The sequence below is a fragment of the Desmodus rotundus genome, chromosome 6, assembly GCF_022682495.2.
Source record: "Desmodus rotundus isolate HL8 chromosome 6, HLdesRot8A.1, whole genome shotgun sequence".
In the NCBI taxonomy this organism is placed as follows: domain Eukaryota; kingdom Metazoa; phylum Chordata; class Mammalia; order Chiroptera; family Phyllostomidae; genus Desmodus; species Desmodus rotundus.
In genome coordinates this window covers 60,738,929-60,748,928 of record NC_071392.1, presented here as the reverse complement: position 1 = coordinate 60,748,928, position 10,000 = coordinate 60,738,929, and the positions used below count along the sequence as shown (strand labels likewise).

The window sequence follows — 10,000 nt, the reverse complement described above, 5'->3', positions numbered from 1 at the left end:
CTTTTACATTCACTAGCAACTTACAGAGTCAGCGGCACAGTAACAATTGGCTGTGAAATGAGAAAAGGCGCCCCATCCCTGGAATTGGGCGAGAGATAACAAATGTGAAAGGATTGAATGCAAATACAGATAAATAAAACCTAATAGAAAACACCGCCTAAATTTAATGTAACAACCATTCGACCTCATTAGCTGAACATGTTCTTGTCATATTTCTTCAGTAAATGCTTTCATGCAAGACAGGCACAATGAATATGCTACCACTTGTACCTATAGTGAATGGAACTTAAGAATACACCATAGATACACAACATTGCATAGTAAATAGATTTAAATCTTTTCTTATAAATTAAAAAAAATCCATTTCTATGGGAAAATATGTTAACAAATTAGAGTATAAAAACAAATTACATAGATGCTTATTAGCATTTTGCTGTGGGTCTTTTCTTGAGTATTGGAGTAAATATCCTATTGTATGTTTAACCTAGACACACACAGTGTTTGGGTAAGTGTTTGTCAACTGAGATTAAGTGTGCATAAGGTTATGTGAGAAAATCCAATATTGGCATCAGAGAAAGCATGCTTCTACCTTATCAAAAAGTCTGGCCACATGTTCACACCTAGTGTCCACAATTGTACTGATTCGCTTTCCATTTTAGTAAAGCGTAAGTAATTTTATTCTTCTGAACAATAGAAAGAGCAATAAATCAAACTGGGGCCAAAGAAAGAAACTTAGTTCTAAAGTTGGAAAATATCGTGTATTTTTATTGTAATGTGGTAAAAAGCCATATGTGAAGATGTGAGTGCTCATTAAGTTTACCTGCATCTTCATAAACACTGCCAGTGTGTGTATCAATGCCTTTTGAGATACGGATGTAGTCCTTGATATACCATCAAGCCAAATAATGTTTTAAATATTGCCTCTATAACCATTTTAACAATTTACAGCCCAAGAGAATAAATTTTCCAGGTTGCATTCTCTTTTTAATGCACTTTGCAAGATTTAAGTCCTCATTTCTAGGAGAAAATATTTTGCAAAATATTGGCTTTTCATTTGAATGTGATTTGTCATTGCCCTGCTACTTTTTAAATTTATTAAAAACTTCTGCTTAGTTAAAAAATTTAATCTGAAATACATATATCTCCCATCAAATGGAATGTTAGAGTTAAGTTGAGAGGGAAGCAAATGAATTATGTGTTTTTAATGTGTGTATGGGGAACTTACTATGACTATGTTATTTAAAAATTAAATTATTATTTATTCAAATATAAACATAAAACACTTCATTAAAGATAGAGGAACAGAAAAGTGAACCATAGAATGAGTCCACATGTGTTTAAATGCTGAAGTGAGTGTGGCTATTGATTTCTTTCCACCTAAGCAGTCTTTTTTAAAGATTTTTACACATCCCTGATCAAACTATCAGGGAAAGAGATACTAAAAATGAAATAAAACCACAGGTAATACTGTTATTTATTAAAAGTCAAATATTATGCTTAGAAAAATATCAGTTTCCAATTTTATTTTGAAAATAAAATAAATGGATTTTTAAATGGTTACTTAAAAACTCTGTTAAAAAAAGAAAACTGTGTTTTGAATGACTAGGGCTAAATGAACTGACAGTAAAAAAGTACTGACCAGATATTTTTAAACACCATCACCTGAAACACCTTCAAAGCAGTGCAATCTCATAAAACATTCAGAAAGATTATCTGACATAATGAATGCTCAAAATGCAAGCTCAAATCTACCCTGTAAAGCAATCAAGTTTTTAGCAACTATTTTGACCTTAATGACACAAACAATTAATTCTGCAAACCTAACATCAAAATAAAATTCTACATTTAATGCAGAATAATTTTCAATGTTGTTAATCTAAAACAACATTTAAAACATGCTACGTCCTAATATTATACATTCCAGTATTTAGTTGTAATTTTAGAAGATGAGAAAAGAATGAAGAATAGAGTAATTCATCAGGAGAAGGCTTTTTTATTACTAATTTTTCAGTGAATATAAAACAGCAGAGCATACTAACAAAGACATGGCCCCTATGATCATGCACATGGTATTTCACATTCACCTATATTAACCAATTGGAAATGTATAGTAAAATTTCTTGAACTAAATAAAGCCATTCATAAGAAATAATATTATGTGGCAGGTAAAATTATATCTAAGGTAATGAAGTGGTCATTATCTTCTTAAACTTGTGGGATAATGAAAACAGGAGAAAAGGAAAGATAAAGAGATCTGTAACACAGTTTTGATAAGAAAATCAAACCAATGCAAATAAATGGTTTTTAAACTATAAGACTCTTGTTCTAACATAATCCTTACATTAAATTTCATTTTTCTTTCTAAACAAAAAATATTTCAGGTTATAGAAATATTTAATATTAAAAAACTTGATTCGAGGTAAAAATTTTAGCTATAAATTATAAATCATTTTTACTCTACCAATCTATTTATCATTAAGTATCTGTTACAATCTAGTCCAGATGCAAACACTTCCTCTTAAATACATGCTTTAAGTAAAACTTCTCACCTCTATAAAAATAAAAAGAATCATAAAAATCAAGGTAAACATTCTGTTCTCAAAACAGACCATATTCTGCCAGAAGTTCATGGCAAACAAAATTTTACTTTGTTTTCATCGTATACTACTGCCTAAATTATATTTTTAAATAAGAGAACTTAGCCAACAATGATTAGTCCATTACACTTACATGAAGTAATTTAATTCTCTGTTTAAAATTTTACATTTAAATAGCACCAAGTAAAGATAAACTTGTAAAATTATTTCACTTATGAATTTGCTTAAATATTTTCATACGATTTTAATTCCTTCTAAAATATATTGAATACGTTAGCATTGAAAGCAATAACTGCATTAATTTTATAAAAAAGACATTCCAACTCTTAATACACTTAAAGGCCCATTCTAAAATATACTCATGGATGGACAAAAATTCAATATAAGTATCTCATATATTAATATAGTTAAAACATAACCAAGGGAAGAGACATTTACAAAGGTTTTTGTATGTTTATTTATTAAATTATTACATATCTTCCTGTGGACACATCCTGAACTGTCTTGTAAATGCCCATTTAGCCACTGTGTCAAATCCCTTCTAGAGGGCACTCCGCAAACAGGACATGCATGACCGAAGTCTCTAAGTTATCAAAATAACATAACTTTTTGTATTCACTTATTTACAGTTTACATACACTGTGTAGAACAAATTAACTTCAAATTCAGGTTATAAACACATCTTACAGATCCTACCATAAAATACCTCCATAGTACTATGAAATATAGACAGGATTTTACCCTGTTTTCTTTTTATTTAATTAGTAATCAGAGCTTTGAAAAAAAAAAACAACTTATGTCTTTGCATTTGTCTTCAAAACCTGTTGTCTTCTTAGTGATAAACTAAAACATTTATTTTCAATTATTCATTTTACTTGTCTTTATAAATGCAGTCTACTGCATTCTCAGATAAAATAGAATTTGTTTATAAATTTTTAGTACTCTTACTTAGGAGAGTCAGTAGGACTATTATAGCACTTCACTGGTATGATATTTCTTGTAAATACATTAAAGAAAGAAAAGAGCTATTGTAAAAACTGCATTTATTTAAAGTAACATGTAAAATAAGCTAATTCTGGGACTTTGGTAGACATTTAATTCCTGTGGTGGTTAAAACAAAATATTTCAAACAATAAAACCATAATTTAAATTTAAATTAAAAAATAAAAATTCCTAATAATTACTGTCTATAAAAAGAGACATAATTCCCAAATAATAAAGAACCTATTCAAAGCATGATGTCTAACTCTTTTAAAGAGGTTGCTTTTGAAAACAATGTTTAAAGGTTGACATTTTTCAGTGCATATATTCTGACATAACTTTCTAAATGCTATTGTTATTTAAAAGAATGATTCTAAAATAATAAAAATAATGATTCTATTCAATTTTACTTTAGTAAAATTTAGTGGGCATTTGCTTTAACTTTTGAGATGAATTCTTTCTCATTATATACTAACTTAAAAATGAAACATCTTTCAATAATGATTTATTCTATTTTCATTGTAATGTTTTTCATTTAGTCTGCATGCAACCCAGAGTGTTAAATAACCTTTATTTGTAAAACAACTATAATCTTATTTTCAAACAGGTATACTCACTCTGGCCTTCATATAAGTATATGCTTTAGAAGCTTTCTGTTCTCTGTCACTGTTTTTGCAGAGTTCAGTCAGTGAAGAATGGAATGGCTATCCTCCGGTTAAGAAGAATATTTCATTGACAAACAAAATAGCAAAAAGTAAATCTGTATTATGAAAAGGGAAATGGGCTTTTAAAAAGTATATCTTTATTGAGCAGTCATTTACTTTTCTAGATTTAAAGAGAACGACTGTATTTTGAGACAGTAACAGAAAACAAAAAGTGCTCTTTAATGTTACCAAAAGATGTCTATTCAAAATACCTTGAAATGAGTTTTTATGAAAAGCAACATAAAAGATTATACTGTTTACATCATTCACAATCTCTTAGAAAATTTCATCGAATTAATAGCTAGTATTTGCAGTTATCATGGGCAAGCATCTGTGTTGTAAAAAGTCCTTGTGGTCCTTTTCACCTTAGCTAGACTTGGAATAAATTCATTGTATAAGAAAGTATCAAGTAATGTGGCCCTCTTGTGGAAAACTAAGTATCACATTCTGCAGCACAATGTTAGACAGTAAACTAGAAGCTATACAATATTTGTTACGAAGCTTTACAGAACCTTCCAAGAATCACCCAATGAACTTAATTAATAGCCAGACACCTGAAGGGCACTCTTGTGCTGGTATGACGTAACTAATATGAAAATCCTATCTTTACTCATGTTTCAATCATGTTCCAAATACTAATAAACTCTCTGCATCCTTTACCTTAACACATGCTCAATTTGCTATGAATACATTTTTTCTTTTTCAAAAAAACAGGCTTATTTGTTTTAAGGAATCACTGAGGAAAACAAAACTTACCTGCTGTTGTTGCAGATGCAGCAGTTCTACTGTGCTTACTTCAGAGCTGGTGTCACCACTTGATCTTCCATCTCTGCTGCCAGCCTCTAATTGGCTGCTTAGAGTGCTCATTCCATTTTGATTCATTGAACTGTTGCTTATTGTCTCTGTCGCAGATTCCTGCATCATGACTTAATACCTAAAAGTGATTAAGAAGTATCAATTAACACACATTACACCTTCACACACTTCCATTATCAAGATGTCCCTCTCTGCCAATTACAGAGACAGCATTTTTGGAAGCAAAAAAAAAAAGCTTTGAATAGTCGTTTACCAAGAAAAGCAATACAAATTTACATTTTATATACATACTAACCATTGAAATTATGGTTTCTATAAGCATTTCTTGTGTGGTTACATTTAACAGCCAAAGTAACATACCATGCACATAGAATGGTCAATAGCATTTATGAACAACCACATTTTAAAGTCTCCCTATAAAACCAGTTTAAATGAAGGCACGACTGCACACTCTAGTGTTCTATATTTCCTATTATCTACCTTTGACAACCATGGATGACTATACTGCCTTCTTTTAAATATTCACTATCTTGATTTTGTCAGAATTTTACAGCACATCTTATGCAATGCTGTTGTTTAATGATGCACAGCTAATCATACAAAATTAAAATTTTGTAAGGGTGTTACAAATCATATGGTATCAACCAATGATAAATTGTATAATGGGTTTCTTTTTTTCGTGACTAAATAAAATTTTGCCTTGGAGGCATTTTAAGAAAAAGCTCCTGCTGCAAACACGTCAGATATTGCCTATTTTTTTTAATCAAACAGCTCATATTCATTTATTTTTCTGACATTTAAAACATTTAATACTGTCCTTCCTGGGAAGTAATTAAGCTTATGCATGAGCAGCAATCAAACTGTTCACTTGAAGATGACTTAAAACTCAATTTTAACATAGGCAAATAAATGAAAGATATAAAATTAATTTTCCAGGCATGTATTAGATATGAAAGCTGGAAATAAAATCTATCAAGAATATCACTAATGATTGTGCTAAAAACAGCATAAATTATGCATATTACCTTCTCTACAGTAATAAATGTTTTATCATTTTCACTGCATAAATATACTGTACTTTCAGGATAGCAATGAGATGTCCTGCCAAGATCAGTGGAAACTTGCAGTAAATAAAGAACCAATGTGCTCTTCTTACAAACCAGGATTCCACAGTACATCTTGAATCTGTGATTTAGAAAGGTCAGTTTTGGCTGTTAAAGATATCTGAATCCTATACCATAACCTAGTAGATGCACTTCTCTGTTTTACTTCTACCGACAGAATTTCAGAAACAACCTAGCTGCACTGTGACTTTAATGGTAATGCTAAACGGGCAGGGGACTTAACCCAAAGTAAAGAAAAACGCTGAACTTATCACTCAAACTAATCTTTTTATTAGTATGTGATTTCACTAGTTTAAACTTGGTCATATTTTAAGACTTTTCTCCATTTAAAAATTTCAAATGCATTTATTATAAAGCAAATGTAAGCTTAATATATTTTTGTGTCACAGAGAAATCTTCAGATTCTTACAAACTGTGACCATGGGTGTGCAAACACACATAGAGACACACATATACACAAATATGTTTGTGCAATAGAGATTTTTTGCATGTTAATATTATAATTATTAAAATAAATGGTTATAACAATAGTTTTAACAGGTATTTTCTTCAAGACTAAATTATTAGATTATTTTATAACTCCAAAAATTCAATAAAAAACTTGCTTATTTATAAAAGACCATCAGTAGCTGGGTTAGTAAAGGAAATTAGAATAAAAAAAAACTATATACACAAGTGAAACGTACTCTGATTTTTTTTTAAAGCAACAAAAATATCCCATAATCATAATGGAAGCAGTTGCTGTAACCATAGTAAACAATTCTTGAACCAAATATGTTTATGAACAAATTGGTTTTGTTAAACATCCTACTGAACATTAACAAAGAAAAATCATACAAAGGAAAACTGATACACAGTGATGAATTTTATAAGAAAAAAACAAAGCTAATACTCTTTTCTGAGATTAGGCAGCTAATAAGTATTCAAATTAGGCATAAATTTTACATGCACAATGTTTAAAATATTCAGAGAAAAGGTCTGATTGCCTTTAGTAGTTATACGAAAATTGTAATTTGGGTCCTCTCCAACTGTGGAAACAGATAGACATAACTTCTACATACTGCATTTGAATTTTACTTTTGACAATACAGTTGGAGTATGTATGTATATGTATGTTTTTCTTTCATCATCCTATTTTATTTGAAATGCTTATCTCTGGGTAGAGTTTGCAACAAATACAATATTTTTTTTTAAAAACTGTATTTTCCAATGTAGCAGACAGGTGCAAGTATTGAATAGTAATCTCTGGATAGTTAATGTCAGTGCCAATTGGATGGATTAAATAAGTTCGCATGTATTACTATGTTATAACAAAGTCCATCAAATAGTTAAGAATAATCAACAAGCGGAGAGTCATGGGTTTAAATCTTTATTATAATTATGAAGAAAGACCTATACAGCTTCCAATTCCTCTTAACCAGAAAATTTCATTGTCTTTTGTGGAGTTTTTGACTTTATAAAACTCTAAAGTATAAATTGTGATTTACAGTTTAAATTCAATCATCTAAGACTCGGTAAAATTAGGCTTAAGAAAAACAAGTACAGTGATAATACTTTTTAATTTATAAAACAGAAGCATCAGATGTGACAACTTATATGCTAAAAGAAAGGCAATTGTGTGATAAGATGATTGCAATGTACATTTCACTCAAAGAAGAAAGCTTGGATATGTCTATTATAAAGGAGATATATCCTCAAAGATAATGAAGATGCTTTTATATTTACTAAGTTTCTACTCGTGACACTTCCACACCTATTTTCCACTAGAGGAAATATTTCTAGCATAATGCGAGGAGCTGTTTACCTTTTAAAGTACAAATTCAGCATATTTTTTCAAAGTGAATGTGCTTATGGTCCCAAACACACCAAACTAAATTATTCATTATTTTCAATCCTACCACAAAGTTTTTACAAAAATCAGTGAAAATAAATTCCAGATCATTAAAGGGAAAGGTGAAATTGTGAATAGTCATTTTAATGTTTGTCTGAACTGTTAGCTAAACCTTTAAATCTCTCATCATACACACCTTTTCCGCCACATCAGACAATAACTCTTCATATCCTGCATTCAGATGATACAATCCTACTTTTCTCCATCATTAAGTGTTCCTTTCTTTCTTTTTTTCTTCTTCTTTTTCTTTTTTTTAAAAGCAAGTCACTGTACAGATACTTATTCTCTACACCACTTCCCTTTTGAAACATTAAACTGACACTGGAACTGACTGCACAAGATTGCATTTTCTCCTCCTAAACAACTTGAATTGAAAGGTTACTTAGTGTAACAATATTTACTTGCAGAATTGTGTTGTTACCAAGGGTATAATGGATGGTGGCTATGCAGGTTTACGCAAGAATGAGTGAAGCATGAGGCATTAGCCATGTGTTTGACATGTTTCAAATTGCTATAATCCAGCATTAAACACACCCAGCAATTCATGCCATTTCTTGCAGCCATAATCTTGAATAAAGCGTGCACAACCACTTATTATATAAATTAGTATATGACTCCCTGTTATAGTCACAACAGTGCTTTTGTGTTTATTTTGCATCAAGATGTAGTCTTTTATTTGTACAAATAGCAGGATGTAAAGACATAGCTCAATTAGACCTCCTTACTTTATGATAGGGTGGTACTGAATGCTAGACTTGGTTTTATTTTTCCTCTTAGAGTTATAGGTTCCACCGGAATAAAACTGTACCATGTGAAATAGACATTTGTCAGGCAGTAACAGAAACCTGCATATATTCTACTCCATATTCACTACAATGTTCACAAGTTTGAAACTTGACCTGTTAACTATGTTATCTCAACCACCACCGGGGACACTATTGGTCCTTGTTGTTTACACAAGTTTTCTCTCTGGACTTTTCTCTCATCTTTTCTGCCTCCCTTTCTCATTTTCCTTACAGCTCTCTCTGCCTTCTTCTTTTTCACCACCTATCCCCGTGTGTGCGTATGCATATGTATGTATATGGATGGATAGATGGATAGATAGATAGATAGATAGATAGATAGATAGATAGATAGATGATAGATACATCAAACTATATATGTCAAGGATGGTAAGAAGGAACAAATAATCTCTACTTCCCTCTGCACTCCTGTATTCCACATACGCTGATGCTTTATCTTATAACATTGGTGCCTTGATGATAAATTTCAATTTTTAGCACGTTATAATTTGATGGAAAAATGAATAAAAATGATTTCCTGAAAAACTAAGAAGAAATAACAGTATGTAGAACAAGTTTATAACTATTTCTATGAACTTTTCTTAAACAAAATTATAGTGACATTAAAAGGTATTTTATGTCCAGTACCTACCTGGTTTCTTCTAGTGTCTAATTTGTATATATATATACACATATTCCAAAAGATTTTGAATATGGCATTTAAGAAAAATTACACAATAAGATTAAAAACTTATATTCTTAAATAATGTTTAATCATTTAAAATTATTAACAATATTTCTATGTAGATTCACACAATAAAGGGCTAAATATGAGGAAAAACTACATATCCAACAAAAAATCATACACATTTACCTAAAAATACCAGCTAAATTCTGCTTTTGAAAATGACTGTGATGTAAAACTTCTATAAGTAACTAGCATTTAAATAAAGATAACTTTTGTGCTCTGGTAGAATTAATTCATCATGGATACTAGGCACATTGCTTTTGAAATCTCTTACTGCTTTGCTAAAAGTCTTTAATGTTAAGATTGCCTAATAAATCAAAATGCCAAATGTAAAGGACATAGTTGAATGTGTAAGAA

The 10,000-nt window shown here is 30.3% G+C and overlaps 1 protein-coding gene across 2 annotated transcripts in view; it reads right to left on the bottom strand.

Moving 5' to 3' along the window:
* Positions 1-10,000, bottom strand: part of FOXP2 (forkhead box P2) — an 849,049-nt gene that overhangs the window by 301,135 nt on the left and 537,914 nt on the right. For both annotated transcript variants that reach the window (XM_053926724.2, XM_071221693.1), the window contains one exon: positions 5,039-5,216. In XM_053926724.2, the coding sequence (XP_053782699.1) occupies positions 5,039-5,206 (168 nt within the window). In that variant the 5' untranslated portion in view covers positions 5,207-5,216. The remainder of the gene's footprint in view (positions 1-5,038; positions 5,217-10,000) is intronic.